This window comes from Oncorhynchus tshawytscha, linkage group LG08 (assembly GCF_018296145.1).
Source record: "Oncorhynchus tshawytscha isolate Ot180627B linkage group LG08, Otsh_v2.0, whole genome shotgun sequence".
Lineage (NCBI taxonomy): Eukaryota > Metazoa > Chordata > Actinopteri > Salmoniformes > Salmonidae > Oncorhynchus > Oncorhynchus tshawytscha.
The window spans coordinates 64,975,776-64,999,628 of NC_056436.1; the positions used below are offsets into that span (position 1 = coordinate 64,975,776).

The 23,853-nt window shown below is 41.5% G+C and overlaps 1 protein-coding gene across 1 annotated transcript; it reads left to right on the plus strand.

The window, feature by feature from the left end:
- Positions 1-10,308: 10,308 nt before the first annotated feature.
- LOC112256100 lies at positions 10,309-22,380 on the plus strand. Its single transcript, XM_024429089.2, has 6 exons — positions 10,309-10,487; positions 10,800-11,132; positions 11,503-11,757; positions 11,952-12,077; positions 21,727-21,840; positions 21,984-22,380. The coding sequence occupies exons 1-6, from the start codon at positions 10,439-10,441 to the stop codon at positions 21,995-21,997; spliced, it is 891 nt and encodes a 296-aa protein (XP_024284857.2). The 5' UTR covers positions 10,309-10,438; the 3' UTR covers positions 21,998-22,380.
- The last annotated feature ends 1,473 nt before the right edge of the window (positions 22,381-23,853 follow it).

The window sequence follows — 23,853 nt, forward strand, 5'->3', positions numbered from 1 at the left end:
CGTAGAGAGTCCTTCTGTTATTGATTGAACATGTTTTTACCCTTTAAAGTCTCAACATACAGCCATACTAACCATTTCCATCTACAACATGCTATTACACAGTAGTAACAACAGTAACAGTGGTACAAGTAGTAACAGTAGTAACAGTAGTATCAGTGGTAACAGTGGTAACAGTAGTAGCAGTAGTATGAGTGGTAACAGTGGTAACAGTAGTATGTAGTGGAAATTTCCTGTATTACCAAATCATGAGAGCAAACCACACATAAGTCAGAGTTATCATAAAGTCCATCTTTAATTTTTGAGCTCCATCACAACCCTGTGACTCTCAGATTAATTCAGTGTCTATAAATGAATTCTCTGAGAGTGCTTACAAAACAGTTCTTAGTATCTTTAATAGCCAAGACACACCCATCTCAACTCACATGATGAATAACAGATCTTAGGAACATTACAAAGGAAGACTTTACTTGAGAGAGCAGTATCCCATAGCCAGACAGCATTGGCTGTAAATTATCATCCAGCTTTGTCTCCTAAACTATGTTCCTATCTCGCTCTTAGTACCACTCAGGACCAAAAACAAAACCTCATCCACTAGCATATATCAAATACACCCCTCCTGGACAACATCACAGAGACACAGTGACTGGCACACAGACATTGTGGAGCCAGGAGATAATTGGTTCCCCCTCAATCATCCCTTCACATGGTTTAAAATATATGTTTACATATGAAGACAAGCTTGACCTCTCCCCTCTCTGCGGCCCAAGTAACTGAACCCAGGACAGAGAAAGGATAACTGCAAATGGCCACCACTATAGTACAACAACATACATTCTAAATGAGAAGTAACTCACAAGCACATAAGGAAAATAAAACAAATATATATATATATATATTATACCCTCAAACACCAAGTTAGGCATACGTAATTTCAAAATAGACCATGTCATCATCATGGTCAATCGTATATGACAATTATTTGTTTTACCAGCGGAATGTCCAAACTACGTCTGCATGCCAGTCATTTGATACCAGTCAGTTTCATGGGAATACTGTTTGGGGGAGCTAATTAGAGCAATTGATGTTAACAAACTATAGAAACCATACTGAACACTGGGGAGCTAGGCCCAGCCAATCAGAATGGGTTTTACCCACAAAATGGCTTTATTACAGACAGAAATACTCCTCAGTTTCATCAGATGTCTGGGTGGCTGGTCTCAAATGGTCCCGGCAGGTGTAGAAGCTTTATGTGGAGGTCCTGGGCTGGAATGGTTACACGTGGTCTGCGGTTGTGAGGCCGGTTGGACGTACTGCCAAATCCTCTAAAACGATGTTGAAGGCAGCTAATGTTAGAGAAAACAACTTTCAGTTCTCTGGCAACAGTTCTGGTGGACATTCCTGTAGTCAACATGCCAATTGCACACTCCCTCAAAACTTAAGACATCTGTGGCATTGTTGTATGACAAAGCTGCACATTTTAGAGTGTCCTTTTATGGTCCCCAGCACAAGGTGTACCTGTGTAATGCCATTTAATCAGCTTATTTATATGCCACACCTGTCATGTGGATGGATTATCTTAGCAAAGGAGAAATGCTCACTAAGAGGGATGAATACACAGTTATGCACAACATTTGAGAGAAAATGAACTATTTGTGCATATGGAACATTTCTGGGATAATTTATTTCAGCTCTTGAAACATGTGACCAACACTTTACATGTTGCGTTGATAGTTTTGTTCAGTGTATGTAGCCTTCCTGTATTTTGTTTCAATCAAATCACATTGTGACACACACTGTGACACACACTGTTGAGTTCTGGCTACATGAGGGGACACATCGCTAAGGGACGTATCTCTAAGGGACGTATCTCTAAAGGACGTATCGCCAAGGGACGTATCGCTAAGGGAAAGATTGCAATGTACTGCGGTGGAGGGGTGATCCAATATAGGGGAAGGTTGTCACTTGTCAACCCTTTTTTGGGGGGTTGGGGCTTCGAGGAGGGTTGTGTGTTTTTACTGGGCATAGGGGAGGGTAGAGCGCTTTTATTGGGCACAGGAGGGTTGTGTGTTTTTATTGGGCACAGGAGAGGTTTGTTTGTTTTTATTGGGCACAGGGGAGGGTTGTGTGTTTTTATTGGGCACATTCACTATTTTGCAGGTTTTACTATATAATTTCCTCCATCCTAGCCACATTTCCTCATCTACTTGCATGAGCATCCCCAAATCAAGGTGTTTTGGTACTTCCCTGCACTATTACTATAACACAGGTCAGGATAGTCTACCAGTCTAATGGTCTATCTTGCCCTCCATACACCATTCATAGTGACAATAGTGGTAAGTGGATCGTTTGTCCAGGTCTCCAATAGGCTAACTAACAATCATAACAGACAAAAACATTCACAGCTGCATTAAGCTTCAATATGAATCCACAACAAATATAAATAGCTGATAGGTAGTGGACAGGCCAGGTGCATCATTGGCATGAAAGAACAGTGAAGACATGAAACTCACAGCTCAGGGTCAAAAGCCTAATTAAAGGCTCAGTGCAGTCAAAATATGCTTTTCCTTGTTTAGGGACAATGCAATTATCCTACATAGACTATAGAAGCCTACAACACCACGATGCAATGAATAATAGTGTTACTGTTTTCAAGTGACTACAACAATATACTCCAGGCTACAGTGAAAGTGTCATTAGAACAACTGCGCAAAAGCCCTGTGATTTGAATGTTTCATTTGGATCAGTTGTGGGTCTACTCTCAATAGTTCATAAGGTCAAGAAAGGCACAGTAGCAGCCCAGTCTGGCTGTAATTCTATTTCTAATTTTGAACATACTGTCTGTTGCAGATCATCATTCTCCCAAGTCTTCCTAGAATAATGTGGCCTGTCAGGCCCAGTCATTCAGGGAAGTTTAACAAGTGTGCTGCCTCTCCAATCCAAGCGGCTATTCCTTACGCACCAAGAACCTAACGCTTCAACATAGCCTAATTATGTATCTTTTACCTCTTAAAATGTATTACCTTTTATCTGTGGCATGAGCACAACCAGTCACAATGTTTTTTCATCTGATTAGGCTACTTCAAAATTCTCCTGTAGGATTGCGCACATTCATCCAAAACATAATTCCAGCATCCTCAAAATGGTTTGACATTAACCAGGATTCCATCCCTTTTATGCAGTAAAGTAGCCTACATGTCTGGTAAAAAAAAATGTAATGACATCATGGGAAAGCATGCAGTTTATTAAACTACAGATTAAATAAATGATGATGAACTTCACAGGGTGATGAAAGTGCACAGTGATGAGGTTGGTGGGCCTTTCAATAAATATGGAAGGTCTTATTCTTAGTACATGATGATCGATGCTTGGCTGCCATTTGACAAATAAAAATAATCTGGCATTTTTGTCCATAATAATCTCATCATGCAGCTATACCTGCACTGTATCTGCAAACTGATGACTAGAGTGCATGTGCCATAAAAATGATTTGATACATGGAAATGTTACCTCAAAAGTTATTTTTATTTTCACTGTGGATTTACCCACATACTTTCATCTGCAACAAGTCAATTTGATGGCAACTACTCTGATGTGAAATGCGACAGTGTTTCTTTTAGCCTGTAATTGCAGTTTTTGAAAAGCCAATATATAAAATTGTAGTGGGACAAATTGTCCTGGAGAGCCTGTCTGAAGGAGACTATCCTGAGCACCATTCTCTCACACCTTGCGCGCATGTGAGCTGAGGAGAGAGTACCTTAGAGAGGAGCCTTGGTCTAAGCTACTGAGCTAAAAGGAAAAAGAACATGCCTATAGTGAAAAGCCTACAAGGAGAACTTAATTTAAGTTTTAATATTGTATTGGACTAAGACGAGAAAAAAGTAGGCACGACCAAATGCAGGCTACCGTGTAACTCCCTAATCAGGTAGGATGCAATTTTGAAATTTACAGATTTTTATAATAATTTGTTTTATCATTATTAATGTATAATATTGTTATTAGTGTAAGCCTATTTATTATACAAAAACATTTTTTTATACAAAACCTGTTTTGTTTAATTCAGTTGAGACATTTTTATTTTCTAAATTAAAATTTGTGTCACGTTCGTGTGTAGAGACGGACCAAGGCGCAGCGTGATATAAGTGAAACTATCAAACAAAAACAAGAAACAAACAACGAACCGTGACTACAGAGGTGCTACATGTACTAACTCAAAATACAATATCCCACAAAACACAGGTGGAAAAAAGGCTACCTAAATATGATCCCCAATTAGAGACAACGATTACCAGCTGCCTCTTATTGGGAATCATACAAATCACCAACATAGAAATAATAACCTAGAACCCCACATAGTAATAATAAACTAGACTACCCCCAGTCACGCCCTTACCTACTACACCTTAGAGAAACAATGGCTCTCTATGGTCAGGGCGTGACAGTACCCCCCAAAGGTGCGGGCTCCGCCGCAAAAACCTGAAAAAATGGGGAGGTAGGGTGGGTGATTAGTGTCGGTGGCGGCTCTAGGTGCGGGGCGAAGTACCCACTCCGCTCGCAGATCGCCAGCACCGGTGGCGGCTCTGGTGCGGGAAGAAGAACCCGCTCATCCCGCGGATCCGCCAGCATGGGTGGCGGCTCTGGTGCGGGCCGAAGAACCCGCTCATTCCAGCCATGGACCCGGGCTGAACACTGTGCCTGGACTGGACCTCGGTGTCAAGGAAGGCTCCTGCCATGGAGCGGGACTGGACGCCGTATCTGGACTGAGCACCGGCGCAGAAGACGACTCCGGCCATGGAGCAGGACTGGACACCGTGTTTGGACTGGACACCGGCGCAGAGGAAGGCTCCTGCCAGTGAACGGAACTGAACGATGTGTCTAGAAGCTCCAAACCATCACTGGAGGTTCCGGATCGTGACCGTCACTGGAGGTTCCGGAATGCAAACCGTCGCTGGATGTTCCGGACTGCAAACCGTCACTGGAGGTTCCGGAATGAAGACCGTCGCTGGGAGCTCTGGACTGAAGACCGTAGCTGGAGGCTCTGGACTGGGAACCGTTGCTGGAGGTTCCGGGCTGCAGACCGTCGCTGAAGGCTCTGGACTGTGAACCCTCGCTGGAGGCTCTGGACTGGGAACCGTCGCTGGAGGCTCTGGACTGTGAACCATCGCTGTAGGCTCTGGACTGTGGACCGTCGCAGGAGGTTCCGGACTGTGAATACGCACTGGAGGCCTTGTGCGTGGAGCCGGTACAGGTGGCACCGGATTGGTGACACGCACTTCAGGGTGAGTGCATGGAGCTAGCACAAGACGTACCGGACTGGAGAGGCGCACTGGAGGCCTGATGCGTGGGGCCGGTACAGGTGGCACCGGACTGGTGACACACACCTCAGGGCGGGTGCGAGGAGCTGGCACAGGACGTACCTGACTGGGAAGGCGCACTGGAGGCCTAGTGCGTGAAGCTAGCACAGGATGTACTGGGCTGTGGAGGCATACTGGAGACCTGGTGCGTATAGCCGGCATCAATTGTACTGGTTCGATGACCCACTTTGCACGGCAAGTACGAGGAGCTGGCACAGGACGTACAGGGCACAAATGGTACCGAACAAATGAAACACTCAAGGTGAGTTTGGAGAGCTGGCACAGGACGTACAGGGCTGAGAAGGCGTACTGGAGACCTGATGCGTGGAGCCGGCACAGATTTTACCAGACTGATAGCACGCTCCTCAGGACGAGTACGGAGAGCTGGCTCAGGTGGCATTATAACACGCTCCTTAGGGCAAACCACGGCGTCATCACTGTCCTCCCTTCTCTCCTCGCGTCTGCCACCACGGAAGGCGATCCTGTCCTGCCAGGATTTCCTCCCAAGTCCAGGATCCCTTCCCAGCCAATATCTCCTCCCAACTCCTCCCGAATAAAATAAAATGTGTCACGTGCCAAATACAACAGGTATTTCACCTTACTGTAAAATTCTTACTTACAAACCCTTATTAACCAACAATGCAGTTCAAGATAGAGTTAATATAATATTATATATTTGCCTTTTTGCCCGCAGTGCTGCGTTGTGCCCGTCTCCCTGAGTGTGCTGCCAATTTGAAGCGTCTCTCACTTACATGGCTCTACGTCACGTGATCACGTCTTTCTCACAGGCGACAGTCGTGGCCAAACGTTTTGAGAATGACACAAATATTAATTTCCACAAAGTTTGCTAATTCAGTATCTTTAGATGTTATTGTCAGATGTTACTATGGAATACTGAAGTATAATTACAAGCATTTCATAAGTGTCAAAGGCTTTTATTGACAATTACATGAAGTTGATGCAAAGAGTCAATATTTGCAGTGTTGATCCTTCTTTTTCAAGACCTCTGCAATCCGCCCTGGAATGCTGTCAATTAACTTATGGGCCACATCCTGAGTGATGGCAGCCCATTCTTGCATAATCAATGCTTGGAGTTTGTCAGAATTTGTGGGTTTTTGTTTGTCCACCCACCTCTTGAGGATTGACCACAAATTCTCAATGGGATTAAGGTCTGTGGACTTTCCTGGCCATGGACCCAAAATATCGATGTTTTGTTCCTCGAGCCACTTAGTTATCACTTTTGCCTTATGGCAAGGTGCTCCATCATGCTGGAAAAGGCATTTTTCGTCACCAAACTGTTCCTGGATGGTTGGGAGAAGTTGCTCTCGGAGGATGTGTTGGTACCATTCTTTATTCATGGCTGTGATCTTAGACAACATTGTAAGTGAGCCCACTCCCTTGGTTGAGAAGCAACCCCACACATGAATGGTCTCAGGATGCTTTACTGTTGGCATGACACAGGACTGATGGTAGCGCTTACCTTGTCTTCTCCGGACAAGCTTTTTCCGGATGCCCCAACCAAAACGAAAGGGGATTCATCAGAGAAAATGACTTTACCCCAGTCCTCTCCAGTCCAATCCCTGTACCTTTTGCAGAATATCAGTCTGTCCCTGATGTTTTTCCTGGAGAGAAGTTGCTTCTTTGCTGCCCTTCTTGACACCAGGCCATCCTCCAAAAGTCTTCTCCTCACTGTGTGTGCAGATGCACTCACACCTGCCTGCTGACATTCCTGAGCAAGCTCTGTACTGGTGGTGCCCCGATCCCGCAGCTGAATCAACTTTAGGAAACGGTCCTGGCACTTGCTGGACTTTCTTGGGTGCCCTGAAGCCTTCTTCACAACAATTGAACCGCTCTCCTTGAAGTTCTTGATGATGCGATAAATGGTTGAATTAAGTGCAATCTTACTGACAGCAATATCCTTGCCTGTGAAGCCCTTTTTGTGCAAAGCAATGATGACGGCACGTGTTTCCTTGCAGGTAACCATGTTTGACAGAGGAAGAACAATGATTCCAAGCTTCCAGTCTGTTATTCGATCTCAATCAGCATGACAGAGTGATCTGCAGCCTTTTCCTCGTCAACACTCACACCTGTGTTAACGAGAGAATCACTGACATGATGCCAGCTGGTCCTTTTGTGGCAGGGCTGAAATGCAGTGGAAATGTTTTTGGGGGATTCAGTTAATTTTCATGGCAAAGAGGGACTTTGAAATTAATTTAAATTCATCTGATCACTCTTCATAACATTCTGGAGTATATGCAAATTGCCATCATACAAACTGAGGCAGCAGACTTTGTGAAAATAAAATTTGCGTCATTCTCAAAACTTTTGGACAAGACTGTACAAGGGAAGACAGACACCAACTGCGTGCGTCCTTATCCAATTCCGAGGTGCATATTGAGGATATTGGAAGAACTGTCCAAAATAACTTTTTTTCAGCCAGCAAGATGAGTAGGCCTAACGAAAAGCAAAACCACTAGCCTATATCAGTCTACTATCCCCCACAGTACAAAAGTCGACCTATTCAGTTAATTTTCATGGCAAAGAGGGACTTTGCAATTAATTTAAATTCATCTGATCACTCTTCATAACATTCTGGAGTATATGCAAATTGCCATCATACAAACTGAGGCAGCAGACTTTGTGAAAATAAAATTTGCGTCATTCTCAAAACTTTTGGACAAGACTGTACAAGGGAAGACAGACACCAACTGCGTGCATCCTTATCCAATTCCGAGGTGCATATTGAGGATATTGGAAGAACTGTCCAAAATAACTTTTTTTCAGCCAGCAAGATGAGTAGGCCTAACGAAAAGCAAAACCACTAGCCTATATCAGTCTACTATCCCCCACAGTACAAAAGTCGACCTATTCTAATCTGTGCGAGAAATAAATATCCCAAACATAGTCTGGTACAGTTGTGGGATACTATCGATCTCAAATCGAATTAACGCTCACATAAAAATAAAGATTTTATGCAATGTGGCTGCCACAACAGATCAGAACGTTTATCTTAAAATGTTGATTAGTATTAGGCTATTTCTTCACATTATAAGCGCAGCAATGGTACTAGGCTATAAGCACAAATGTTCCATTAGCAGAAAACACCATGATCAAAAGTGACCGCAATTGTAATTATGCATGTAATGCTTTTATTGTAAAGGTGCATTTTTATGGTGAAAATGATCTTCCCCAAACATGAAACTCACAAACTGCATATATATGCCAGTTAGGCTCAACACCCCTTGTAAAGTGGATTAATGCACTTTATTTTAAGATGTTATTTGGCAACTTTAGATGTGATAAAAAATCCTATTTAAGCATTTAGTCCTATGGGCTAGGCTACATGAGGTGTGCGACTATGTTTTGAAAAAGTTGCAAAAAAAATCAATTGTTTCTCTGTCACGACTCCCCTTCCTGTTCGGGTGGTGCTCGGCGGTCGTCGTCACCGGCCTACTAGCTGCCACTGATCCCTTTCCCCCTTTTCTGTTTATTGGTTTCACCTGTGTTCATTTTAGGCTGATTGGTTGGGCTTTATTATCCAGTAGGCCCACCTACTGGTTGTGCGGGATTGTTTGGTGTACGTGTGTACACGTCTGTGTGTCACGGTTTTCCCAGTTTCTTGGGTTTTGCTGGACTGTTTAAGTCCCCCGTGTTTGGGGCATTTGTTTTGGTGTGCGCCCTGTGTTCTGTGGGGTTGGTGTATGTTCACCGGTTTTGTTCATTAAAAGTATAGCACTACCCTGAACTCTCTGCTTCCTGCGCCTGACTTCTCACCCACTACACACCGGTCATAACATTCTCATAATGGGCATCATTCACAAGTGACAGGCTAATTGTCAACCATCAAACTTTACTTAATTTATTTATATATATGTATATTTTTCACATTTCATTTTTTTCATTATTATATAATTATTTTAGGGGGTGGATCAGCTTTTCTTGATTTAATATTGTCTTTACATATACTAAATAATATATGTGTGACATTTGTTTTGATTTAGACCATTATTATGCACCTGTATTGAAACAGTGGCAGCGGGAGAAATACATGTCATCTCTGCACTTACATAGGGAATGAAGGACACTTATCCCCGTGGTTTATTTTCATGCCAGCCAGGTAGGCGATACCCCTGTTGTAAATATAGGCAATGTGATTAATATTAGGAAAGTTGAGAAATAAATATAGGAGGCCTATAGAAAGCTGATGGGATCCTCATCTTTTTATTAACGACCATCACTCTGTTTTCACCCGCAATTGCATAGCCTATAAAAATGTTGCGGAACATGAGCTCATGGGCTCTCATGAAGCGTTTGATTCGATTTTTGAATACATTTGCATTGATGTCAGAGTGATTAGAGGGACAATAGAATGCTGAGTACAAGGCAGTTAGCAAGTTTGGTTGGCTACTAATGACCAGCAGCAGCATAAGAGATTGGAGAAGCCTAATTACCGTGACTAAACAGGTCATGTGGAATTTGACTGCCTTCATTACTCATGACCGCCAGTGTGGTGGTAATACAGTCACCGCAACAGCCCTAGGAGAGACCTGAAAATAGCTCTGCAGCGATGCTCCCCGTCCATCCTGACAGAGCTTGAGAGGATCTGCAGAGAAGAATGGGAGTAATTCCCCAAATACAGGTATGCCAAGCGTGTAGCGTCCTACTCAAGAAGACGAAGACTCAAGGCTGTAATCGCTGCCAAAGGTGCTTCCACAAAGTACTAAGTAAAGGGTCTGAATACTTACGTCAATGTAATATTTGTGTTTTTATTTTTTATATAATTTCCGCAAAATTAAAAAAACTGTTCTAAATCTATCACACATGAGACATGAAGCCATCCTGGTGGTTTGTATAATGAATAAGTGAGACTTATGGGGCTCTGATGGGGCTCGTACTCTTTCCTCTGAGTCAGAACCTATGAATAGGGTCAAAGTTTCACTTCTTCTTTTGCTTGTCACAAACTGGTTCAGGTCTTCTGAGTGGCAGGAACAGATATCTCTCATACTTTCCTTGCATTGGTTTTGTTTGTGCCGTAACACAAATTCAGCTCTGAATAGAAAATAGAGGACTTTGCGTAGTAAAGAGACATGGAGGCTGTTTTAGGACTGTTGGTGATGTCAGCAGGAGTGTCTCATGGTAAGAAACATCTTTATATGTGTTGGTTTCCCTCTTCTTTTATGCAGAATATAATATCAGTAGTCTTCTATACATGTAGCAGCAATGACGGATGGTGATAGACAATATTCAGAACAAGGTAGAAGACAGTTGTCTCTTTACTCATTGTCCCATGATAATGATCACTGACTTAATGATCCCTATCACGTTGATGCTGTTGGTTTGGTTATACTGTTAGCCGCTTGTACCCTCATCTGTAAAATGATACATGACTTGACATGGGTTAGAACAATGATAGTCACTACAGTGTCTATTTTTCTTCTTGATCTTCAGGCTTGGAAACTTCCTGTGATGCTAGAGAAGATGGATCTCAGTGTTATGGAGCTCTGGGAGGAACTGTCTATCTCCAGCTGACTGATACCATGGCATATAGTCACTACTCATTTTATAAAGGCTCAACTGGTGCTAAAACAGAGATGCTGAAAATGAAGGCCACACTGGTAACAAGAGACACCCCCATTAAAGACCGAGTACACTTCTTTATAAACAATGGGACATTTAGGTTAAATAACACACAAAGGAATGATTCTGGTGAATACCTGCTCATAAAATATGATTCAGAAGGGAAAACAACAGGGACCATAGGACTACAACTGTTCATCGAAGGTAAATAACTTACTTGCCAAAGAATATTTTACAAATGATAACTTTCACAAGCTCTACATATTGCTCTGGCTAAACTACACATATGTGACTGCATAATAATCAAAATAATGAGAAATGCATTTTGTGTGTAGTCATTCAACAGGAGTCATTTTTATTTTCATAGTCTACTGTAGTTGGTACATAGAGTCATAACCACATCCATCAACATTAAATCATCTGTTGGTTATTTGAAATACAGTCATTGTGTGTCATGAATCTGCTGCTCCTGTTGACTACAGTAGTTTCTGTGGCTTTAAAGAAGAATGGCTGGTGTTGTGTTGTAATGTGTTTTTCCCTCTTACTACAGTTACATATCCTTCTTCCCCCACAGCTCCAGTGTCCAGTCCTCAGCTGTCCTCTGAGTGTCTGTCTCATGGAGAGATGAAGGTGTCCTGCTCCTCTGAGGGGGATGGTCCCCAGTACAGCTGGACTCTGGATGGACAGACGCTGAACGACACTGATGCCCCTCCTGATAATAAGACAAACACCATCACTCTGAAGAAAGGCCTGTCAGGAGATCTCACCTGTACCGTCAGAAACAACATCAACCGTAATACTGTCAGCAGGAGAATCTCACACTGTCCAGGTAATCTACTGTTTAATTTACTTTATTAAAAATGCATTCTGATCAACAATATCAATGATTAATGATGATTATAATGATCATTGAGACATAATATCAATAAGAATTGACCTGTTTCAAAACAGCACTATCCATTTGCCAGTATTTACATGTATTTCAGATACGAATGTGATCACTGTTGTTTGGATTGCATACAGGGCTGATATATGTTAACTGCACCTTATCCAACGGGACAAAGATATCAGAGTGGGTGATTACCCTATGTGTTGAGTCTACAACAGTGGCGACTGTGACTGAGGCCCCCACCAGTAAAACCTCCACTGGTAAGGGATAATGTTGATATTGATGATGATGATTATTATTATTATGATGGACATCATGACCTCTAGGATCGTTCCACAAAATGAATTGATATTTTCTTCAATCTAGACCACATGGAGAATAAAATATCTCAGATTTTTTTTATATTTATAAAGAGTTGAGCTCAAGTACTAGGCTACATGATGATGATTATTATTATTATTATGATGGACATCATGACCTCTAGGATCGTTCCACAAAATGAGTCCCTAATTGATATTTTCTTCAATCTAGACCACATGGAGAATAAAATATCTCAGATTTTTTAAATATTTATAAAGAGTTGAGCTCAAGTACTAGGCTACATTGTTAATCTGTAAATGATCTCTCGATTTAAGTGGCTAGCTGAAGCTCTTTAAGTGTTTATCAGTATCAAATCGGAAAATGTTGTGTATTTACTTGAATTGCTGAAGAATTGAAAATGCAGCATTTTGACGTGTCCCTCTGTCACCCTCTGTGACCTCTAGGAACATTTTAACCCACTTAATCCCAAAATGTCTCCCAAGTGTTCACCATTATTGTAAAGCCTTATTTTGTTGTTTTGCCAAAGTAATTTCTGGTGATTTGTCTTTATTTCATGTGATTGTTAAAAACATATTTTTTTAACCTTATTAGGCAGACCTTAGTATTATTTAATTAGGCAAGTCAGTTAAAGAAGAAATTCTTATTTACAATGACGGCCTACCAAAAGGCAAAAAAGGCCTCCTGCGGGGACGGGGGCCTGGGGTTAAAATTAATACAAATATACAATATAAATAAAGGACCAAACACATCACAACAAGAGAGACAACACAACACTACATGAAGAGAGACCCTAAGACAACAATATAGCAAGGCAGCAACACATGACAACACAGCATGGTAGCTACACAACATAACAACAACTTGGTAGCAACACAACATGGTAGCAGCACAAAACATGGTACAAACATTATTGGGCACAGACAACAGCACAAAGGGCTTGAAGGTAGAGACAACAATACATCACACAAAGCAGCCACAACTGTCAGTAAGAGTGTCCAAGATTAAGTCTTTGAATGAAGAGATTGAGATAAAACTGTCCAGCTTGAGTGTTTGTTGCAGCTCGTTCTAGTCGCTAGCTGCAGTGAACTGAAAAGAGGAGCGACCCAGGGATGTGTGTGCTTTGAGGACTTTTTAAAGAATGTGACTGGCAGAGCCGGTGTTGTATCTGGAGGATGTGGGCTGCTGTAGATATCTCAGATAAACAGGAGTGAGGCCTAAGAGGGTTTTATAAATTAGCATCAACCAGTGGGTCTTGAGAGATGCCCAGTTTACAGAGGTGACCAGTTTACAGGAGTATAGAGTGCAGTGATGTGTCCTATAAGGAGCATCGGTGGCAAATCTGATGGCCAAATGGTAAAGAACATCTAGCCACTCGAGAGATTAGTGATTAATTTTCAGGTTACACTACCCAAAAGGGACTCATTTCACAGAACGACCCTCTTGAAGTAGCAGCATCATAGCATTTGGCACATCGCAACTCACATTTGTGATTCCTTTAAATGTTTTATTGCCACCAGGGTTTATATACTGTATGTTAACTGTATTAATTGTTATTTATTAGGGATCCTCATTAGCTGTTGCCAAGGCAGCAGCTAGTTTTCTTGGAGTCCAAACACATTAAGGAACGAAAAATAAACAGCAAGTCATATAACATTATTACACCACTACATATCTACAATACAAAATGTAGAATAAGACCATACAACAATATTACAATGTATGTGTGTGTAGAGTGCATGTGCTAGCGTTTGTGTGCGTTTGTCTGTGCCTGTGTGTGTGTCTCTTACAGTAGCCACAGTTCCATAACCGCTAGCGGAACCCCCCCCGAAACAGCCAGGGAAATTGCAGGGTGCCACATTCAAAAAAACTAAATCTCACAATTAAAATTTCTCAAGCATACAAATATTTTACACATTTTTAAAGATAAAATTCTCATTAATCCAGCCACAGTGTCTGATTTCAAAAAGGTTTTACAGCGAAAGCACCACAAATGATTATATTAGGTCACAGAAAAACACAGACATCTTTCCAACCAAAGAGAGGAGTCACAAAAACCAGAAATAGAGATAAGATTAATCACTTACCTTTGAAGATCTTCATCAGATGACACTCATAGGACTTCATGTTACACATAACATGCATGTGTTGTTTGATAAAGTTCATATTTATACAACAAAATCTGAGTTTACATTGGCGCTTTACTTTCAGTAGTTCTAAAACACGCGGTGATTGTGCAGAGAGCCACATCAATTTACAGAAATACTCATAATAAACATTGATAAAGATACGACTATTATACATGGAACTAAATAAACTTCTCCTTAATGCAACCGCTGTGTCAGATTTCAAAAAAGCTTTACGGAGAAAGAAAGCGATGCAATAATCTGAGTACAGCCTTTAGACAACAAAAAAGCCCAAAAGATACCCGACATATTGGGTAGTAAACATTACTCAGAAATAGAATTTGAAATATTCACTTACCTTTGATTATCTTCATCATAATGCACTCCCAGGAATCCCAGTTCCACCATAAATGCTTGATTTCGATAATGTCCATCAGTTATGTCCAAATATCTTCTTTTGTTAGGGCGTTTGATAAACAAATCCAAAAGTGCGTTCAGGTCGCGCCGAACGTCGGACGAAAAGTTAAAAAAGTTCAGTTACAGCCCGTAGAAACATTCCAAACCAAGTATGGAATACATCTTTAGGATGTTTTTAACATAAAACTTCATTAATTTTCCAACCGGACAATTCCTATGTCTGTACAAATGAAGTGGAACGTAGCTACCTTTCACGTGAGCGCGCCAGACCGAGGCTGTGGCACTCTGCCAGACCACTACCTCAAGGAGCCCTTATGAGCCCCTCCTTTAGAGTATAATCCTCAAAATAGGTTCTAAATACTGTTGACATCTAGTAGAAGCCTTGGGAAGTGAAACATAACTAATATCACACGGTATCTTCAATGGGGGCTGAGGTGATAAACTACAAACCTCAGATTTCCCACTTCCTGCTTGGATTTTTTTCTCAGGTTTTTGCCTGCTGTATGAGTTATGTTATGCTCACAGACATCATTCAAACAGTTTTAGAAACTCCAGAGTGTTTTCTATCCAGATTTTCTAATTATATGCATATTCTAGCTTTTACGGCTGAGTAGCAGGCAGCTTCATTTGGGGACGTTTTTCATCCAAGCTACCCAATATTGCCCCCTACCCCAAAGAAGTTAAACAGCTTGTCAACACTTCTTACAAAAACAGGTAGTGATGAAGTAAATCTCTCCTCCACTTTGAGCCATGAGAGATTGACATGCATATTATTAATGTTAGTTTAACATTTACATTTAAGGGCCAGACAATCCAGTGTTACTTCAAGCAGTTTAGTCGCCTCAATTTACTCAATTTCCACACTATTCATTGCAATATTTAGTTGAGGTTTAGTGAATGATTTGTCCCAAATACAATGCTTTTAGTTTTTGAAATATTTAGGACAAACTTATTCCTTGCCAACCATTCTGAAACTAACTGCAGCTTTTTGTTAATTGTTGCAGTCATTTCAATCGATGTAGTAGCTGACGTGGATATAGTGTTGAGTCATCTGCATACATAGACACATTGGCTATTTGAGCCAGTAAAGGTTTTTTTTCACTGGCTCAAATCTTTTATTTTTTTTACTATGGGTAGTGGAATAACTTTTGCTTCTCCCCAGGCCTGAGGGTACACACTTTCTAGTAGGCTTAGATGAACAATATGTCAAATAGGAGAGGCAATATTGTTCGCTATTATCCTCAGTCATTTTCCATCCAAGTTGTCAGACGCCGGTGGCTTGTCATTGTTGATAGACAACAATCATTTTTTCACCTCTTCCACACTCACTTTACGAATTCAAAATTACAATGCTTGTCTTTCATAATTTGTTCAGTTATGCTTGGATGTGTAGTGTTGGCATTTGTTGCTGGCATGTCATGTATAAGTTTGCTAATCTTGCCAATTAAGAAATCATTAAAGTAGTTGGAAATATCAGTGGGTTTTGTGATGAATGAGCCATCTGATTCAAAGAATGTTGGAGCTGAGTTCGCCTTTTTTGCCCAACATTTCATTTAAGGTGTTCCAAAGGTTATTACTATCAATGTTTATGTCATATATATTTGTTTCATGGTATAGATTCTTCTTATTATTATGAATTTTTTCACATGACTTCTCAATTTGCAGTACGTTTGCCAACCAGTTGTGCTGCCAGACTTATTTGCCATTCCTTTTGCAACATCCGTCTCAGCCATACCATTTTTCAATTTCTCGCCAATCCAAGGGGATTTAACATTTCTTCAGTCATTTTCTTAATGGGTGCATGCTTATTCGTAACTGGAATAAGCAATTTCATAGATGTGTCAAGTGCAGCGTCTGGTTGCTCCTCATTGCACCACAGACCAGCAAATCTTTTTTACACCATCAACATAAGAATCACTACAATACTTATCGTATGACCTCTTATACCCTATATTAGGCCCACCATTTGGAACTTTGGTTTTCCGATATGTGGCTACTATATTGTGATCACTACATCCAATGGATTTTTAAACTGCTTTAAAGCAAATTTCTGCTAATTTAGTAAAGATGTGATACATGATGATGATTTAATTCCTGTGCTGTTTATAGATATACCTTAATGCAACCGCTGTGTCTGATTTCAAAAAAACTTTACGGAATAAGCAAACCATGCAATAATCTGAGACGGCGCTCAGAAAAATAGTCAAAATAGCCGCCATGTTGGTGTCAACATAAACAAGAATTTACATGATAAATATTCCCTTACCTTTGATGATCTTCATCAGAAAGCCTCCCAGGAATCCCAGGTCCACAATAAATGTTTGTTTTGTTCGATAATGTGCGTTATTGATGTCCAAATACCTCCTTTTTTTAGCGTGTTTGGTATACATATCCAAATGCTCATTCTGGTCAGCGTTACGTCGGACAAAAACTTCAAAAAGTTATATTACAGGTCGAAGAAATATTTCAAACTAAGTACAGAATAAATCATTATGATTTTTTAACATATAGCTTCAATAAAGTTCCAACCGGAGTATTCCTTTGTGTCTTGATGAGCAATGGAACGCAAGTGGATACCATGAGGAACGCGCGTGATCAGAAAATAGCTGACTGCCAGTCACCTGATACATTCTGCTCTCATTAAGTCCCACAACACAGTAGAAGTCTCATTCAAATTTCTATAGACGGTTGACATCTAGTGGAAGCCCTCGAAGTGCAACATCATTAATATCTCAATGGGATATCAATGGGAACTGTGGTGAATTCATACCAAGCTTTTCATACCAAGATTTTTCACTTCCTGTTTTGATTTCTCCTCAGGATTTTGCCTGCCATATGAGTTCTGTTATACTCACAGACATCATTCAAACAGTTTTAGAAACTTTAGAGTGTTTTCTGTCCAATAATAATAATAATGATATGCAAATATTTGCAACTGAGACTGAGCAGCAGGCCGTTTACTTTGGGAACCTTATTCATCCAAGCTACTCAATACTGCCTCCAGCCATCAGAGGTTAACTACCCTGGTAAGCTGAACCAGGTTGCAGGCGCTAGTTACAGTTTGAAGATTTTGTGGGGAACTTGTTGAAAGCCAGCCAATATTTTAAATCACCCAGAAAATATACCTCTCTGTTGATATCACATACATTATCAAGCCAGATTGCAAGATGGCGCCGACAGACATGGCAGCTCTGCTTCTAGCTCCTAAGCAACTCTGCAGTATTTTGTTTTTTTGGGTGCTATTTCTTATTTTATTAGCCTAGAACTTTTTTTTGTGTCATTTCATACAGCCGGAAAAAACTTTTGCATATCAGAGAGGCGGTAAATCACCAGCATTACGATCAGGAATTTCCCAAATTGGATCCTTTATTTGTAACCCAGGGTAATTGAACTTATCCCAGAGGCTGCAACAAGAAGATGCCGAGGGTGAAGAGGTATTCGGAGTGGACTTCTAGTTCGACTCAGGAGGCTTGCATACCATTCCCTGCTTCCGAGTATTTTACCTGCTAATGTTCAGTCTCTGGACAATAAAGTAGACGAGTTTAGGGCGAGGATCTCCTTTCAGAGAGACATCAGGGACCATAACATACTCTGTTTCACAGAATCATTGCTCTCTCTGGATATACTGTCCCCGTCCATACAGCCAGCTGGGTTCTCAGTACATTGTGCATACAGGGTAAAATAATTCTCCAGGAAGAAGAAATGCAGTGGTGTATGTTTCATGATTTACTACTCATGGTGTGATTCTGATAATGTAGAAAAAGTAATTTTCTTCACCCGACCTAGTATACCTCACGATAAAATGCAGACCGTATTACCTCCCAAGATAATTATCTTCAGTTATAGTCACAGCCGTGAATATTCCCATTCAAGCCGATACCATGACGGCCCTAAAGGAACTACATGAGACATTTTGCAAACTGGAAACCACATGTCCTGAGGCCGCATTTATTGTAGCTGGGGATTTTACGAATGCAAATTTGAGGAAAACGCAACCGAAGTTCTTTCAACACACTGACTGTAGTACTTTCGCTGCTAAAACGGTCAACCACTGTTATTCTCCCTTATGGGATGCCTACAAGGCCCTCCCCCAACTTCCCTTAAAGGCACAGTCAACTTAGTATATGTAAACTTCTGACCCATTGGAATTGTAAAAGAGTGAAATAATCAGTATATAAACAATTGTTGGAAAAATTACTTGTCATGCACAAAGTAGATGTCCTAACCGACTTGCCAAAACTATAGTTTGTTAACTTCTCTAGGATAGGGGGCAGCATTCGGAATTTTGAATGAAAAGCATGCCCAAGTTCAACTGCCTGCAACTCATCCCCAGAAGATAAGATATGCATATTATTAGAAAACACTCTGAAGTTTCTAAAACTGTTTGAATCATGTCTATGAGTATAACTGAACTTATTTAGCAGGCAAAACCCCGAGGACGAACCATTCAGATGTTTTATTTTGAGGTCACTCTCTTTTCAATGGGATTTCATTGGGAATCCAGATTTCGAAGGGACCTTCTTGCAGTTCCTATCGCTTCCGCTGGATGTCAACAGTCTTTAGAAATTGGTTGAGGTTTTTCCTTTGTGTAATGAAGAAGTAGCACTGTTCAGAACGAGGGTCACTTGAAGTGTACTGTTAGGGGCGCGTGATCAGAAAGCTAGCTACAGTTTGTTTTCCTCCTGTATTGAACACAGATCATCCCGTCTTCAATTCTATCAATTATTTACGTAAAATAATACCTAAAGTTGTATTACAAAAGTAGTTTGAAATGTTTTGGCAAAGTTTACAGGTAACTTTTGAGATATTTTTGTAGTCACGTTGCGCAAGTTGGAACCTGTGTTTTTTTTGATAAAACGCGCCAAATAAATTGACATTTTGGATATATATCGACGGAATTAATTGAACAAAAGGACCATTTGTGATGTTTATGGGACATATTGGAGTGCCAACAAAAGAAGCTCGTCAAAAGTAAGGCATGAATTATATTTTTTATTTCTGCGTTTTGTGTCGCGCCTGCAGGGTTGAAATATGCTTCTCTCTCTTTGTTTACTGGGGTGCTATCCTCAGATAATAGCATCGTTTGCTTTTGCCGAGAAGCCTTTTTGAAATTTGACATGTTGCCTGGATTCACATCAAGTGAAGCTTTAATTTGCTATCTTGCATGTGTGATTTCATGAAAGTTAGATTTGAATTTGGCGCTCTGCATTTTCACTGGCTTTTGGCCAGGTGGGACGCTAGCGTCCCACATATACCAGAGGGGTTAAACAGCTTGGAAAATTCCAATGTCATGGCTTTAGAAGCTCCTGATAGGCTAACTGACATCATTTGAGTCAATTGGAGGTGTACCTGTGGATGTATTTCAAGGCCTACCTTCAAACTCAGTGCTTCTTTGCTTCATGAGAAAATCCAAATAAATCAGCCAAGACCCCAGAAAAAGTTTTAGACCTCCACAAGTGTGGTTCATTTTTGGGAGCAATTTCCAAATGCCTGAAGGTACCACGTTCATCTGTACAAACAATAGTACTCAAGTATAAACACCATGGGACCACACAGCCGTCATACCGCTGTAACGATTTTCTTCATCTGATGAGGAAAGATCGGACCAAAACGCAGCGTAGTAAGTGTCCATTTTAATGAAAGATAACTGAACACTGAATACAAAATAACCAAAGTGAAACAACGAAAATCGAAACAGTCCTATCAGGTGACAAATCACAAAACAGGAAACAACTACTCACAAATACTAGGTGGGAACAGGTTACCTAAGTATGGTTCTCAATCAGAGACAACGAATGACAGCTGCCTCTGATCGGGAACCATACCAGGCTAAACACAGAAATACAAAACATAGAACAAAACCTAGAATGCCCACCCCAACTCATGCCCTGACCAAAACAACATAGAGACATAAAAAAGGAACTAAAGTCAGTACGTGACAGTAACCCCCCCCAAAGGTGCGGACTCTGGACGCAAAACCTGAACCTATTGGGGAGGGTCTGGGTGGGCATTTCACCGCGGTTGCGGCTCTGGTGCGGGAAGTAGACCCCACTCCACCTTAGTCTTGGCCCACTTCTGTGGCACCTCTGGAGTGGCGACCCTCGCCGCCGACCCCGGACTGGGGACCCTTACAGCAGGCACCGGACAGGCGGGAGACTCTGGCAGCGCCGGACAGGCAGGAGACTCTGGCGGCGCCGGACAGGCAGGAGACTCTGCCGGCGCCGGACAGGCGGGCGGCGAGGGTTGCTCCGGACTGACGGGCGGCTCTGGCGGCTCCGGACTGATGGGCGGCTCTGGCGGCTCCGGACAGGAGGGAGACTCTGGCGATGCCGGACAGGCTGGAGACTCTGGCGGCGCCGGACAGGCAGGAGGTTTTAGCTGCTCCAGACTGATGGGAGACTCTGGCGGCACCAGACAGGCAGGAGACTCTGGCGGCGCCGGACAGGCGGGCGGTTATGGCGGCTCCGGACTGACGGGCGACTCTGGCGGCTCCTGACTGACGGGCGGCTCTGGCGGCTCCGGACAGGAGGGAGACTCTGGCGATGCCAGACAGGCAGGAGACTCTGGCGGTGCCGGACAGGTGGGCTAGTAGCTAAGCTACGGTAAACAACTTCAGGCTTTTTGGTCTGGAAGGATCCCAGGACAGATTGTAGCTGTCCCAGCAGCTGAGGCTAACCGCGATGCAGGATCCAAAGTAAAAAAGTATGTAAATAAAACTTTGCAAGGAAACACTGTCGCAAACTTTCAAAAACAATAAACTGAGGAGACAAAGTTTTCAGGGATTGAGGCTAATAATACCCTACAACAGTTGCCCCCACAACTGTGATAGAGGCAACCACTGGTAAGAGGCATGAAACCTTAGTAATTGCTCAACACAATAAATTATTTTACTGCAGTCTCCCTTCATCAGAACATTCAGCAGAAATCTCCTCATGGGCTAGTAGGTTTTATGTTGATAGCAGATCTTACTGCAGTTCATTTTTATGAATTTGATTAATTAGCTGATTAGTTCATTTAGGTCTTATATCGTCTCCCTTCTGTCCCCCAGGATCCGGGTTCAATGTGTTTGTTTATTTCCAACTTGCTGAAGTCTTCCTTCTGCTGACAATCTGTCTGGGATCATACTGGTTTTACAAGAAGAAAACCTGTCCTCAAGAACAAGGTCAGTAATGCATCACTGTACCTTTGTTTAACGTATTTTGTCTGATAAGTAACATTGTATTATTATTATTAATTCGCTCTCCCCCCTCTCTCTATCTCTCGCTCACTCTCTCTCTCACCCACTCTCTTTTTCTCTCTCTCCAGATGATGGTGAGTAAGCAGAGTGTTTGCAGTCTCTCAGGATGATCACGGTGGGACTCTAAGAGGGGTGTTGATGTCATGAAAGTTGCCATGGAGACCACGACTAATGATGATGTTATACTGCTTATTGCTGTTTTACTCTTAATCAAGCTCAAACTCAAAGCACAGTCACATATTTAGTTATTTTGACATACGTCTTCATAGTTTCATAATGTTCCTTCAGACCTGCCCTTAACAAAGTAATAATGAATGATCTATGCGATGGTATTTATTTAATGGATTTTAACTCTTGAATTGTAGTGTTTTAGCGGTTTTTCATTTGTACATACAGTTTTTTATAAACTAATGAAAATGCTATTGTGTTTTTGAAAAATACATTTTCTTTTGTATTCGAATGTGACCTAAGGCCTTCACAAACAGATTTTTATTTTGCGATAGCAAATATGTAGAGTTCAAAAAGTACCTGCACTCAAAACTATGAAAAGGAATGCAAAAATAATGCACTTAATTTAATCAATGCTCAAAAGAATACAAAAAGGTTCTAGAAAACAAAAACAGAGGATGCATTTTGACCACATGTTTTTATTAGTGCTGGGGAACTGTAACAGACACTTCCATTCTTACTGTAACTTCATCATGTTTTGATTTGATGTGGTATTTGTGCGATTTTGAATCCATTGAAATCAAATCAAGCTACTTACTTACTATTCTGGACCTTCAGAATGGCACCAAAGGAGATGACTGTCGTTTTACGATCCCATAACCAATTGTGCTATTATGTATGTTTTTTCGCGTTATTTTGAACATAATGTTTCTGCCATTGTGTCTTATGACCGAAAAAAGCTTCTAGATGTCAGAACAGCGATTTCTCACCCCATGCTGGAGGAATACTTTGTCTTCAACGTGAAGGACGGGATGGATTTATTTCAGACGCCTGACAAGACCCTCATCCCCGTCATTCACAGGAGAAAGAGACAGGGGTATTGGGGACGAAGGTCTGGGTGCCTTGTAAGGAGGGTAGTCTACCTTTACCATCGGTCCTATTAGCCAACATACAATCAATCGATAATAAAATAGACAAACTGCGATCATGTATATCCACCAACTGGACTGTCACGATGTATAATGATAGGAGACAGGTGCAGGAATACGAAATAGGGTTTTTCTATTTCTCCAACCAAAATAGCGTACGTCATGAACATGATGAGGACGAAGCCCAAAACAAACATGTCATATATAACACAGGGCTGTAACCCAAACAAAGAGTGAGGTGTAACCCTCTAATAAATACACTGGACGAGACCCGTAATAACAATACACAGGAAGAGACCTGTAATAACAAGTGCACACTAACATGGTAACACGCAAGCCGATACAAGAGAGCACAGGTACTCACAAGACCAACGGACATGGAACAATAATCAGCAAGGACAATGGGGAACAGAGGGCACATATATACACATACTAATTTTATATAACTAGGCAAATCAGTTAAGAACAAACTCTTATTTACAATGACCTAGGAACAGTGGGTTAACTGCCTTGTTCAGGGGCAGAATGCGAGGAATCAATCTAGCAACCTTTCGGTTACTGACCCAATGCTCTAACCACCGGTAGCCACCTGCAGCACTGATGTGGAAATACATTTATTCCATTAAAAATCAAGTTGTGTTTTAATAGACCTTTTGTTTGTGAACTGAATTACCGTTGAGGGCCACAGAAAATGTTACGGCAGGTCAGATATGTTCCCCTGGATGCTATTGTTAATGAAGGGATGATGCCTCTATATGTTTGCCTGGTTCCATTCTGTATATGCTCTGTAGCCACCTCTTCTGTCATTGCACTGCTATCATTGTCGGGCCACCGACCTTTC

What these genes read in the sequence shown, in the direction of transcription:
- LOC112256100 (XM_024429089.2), top strand. Translation starts at nt 10,439, where the DNA reads ATGGAGGCTGTTTTAGGACTGTTGGTGATGTCAGCAGGAGTGTCTCAT. An exon ending in ACTACAACTGTTCATCGAAG is followed by an intron (nt 11,133 to 11,502) that starts GTAAATAACTTA and finishes CTTCCCCCACAG; the next exon opens with CTCCAGTGTCCAGTCCTCAG. An exon ending in CACCAGTAAAACCTCCACTG is followed by an intron (nt 12,078 to 21,726) that starts GTAAGGGATAAT and finishes TCTGTCCCCCAG; the next exon opens with GATCCGGGTTCAATGTGTTT.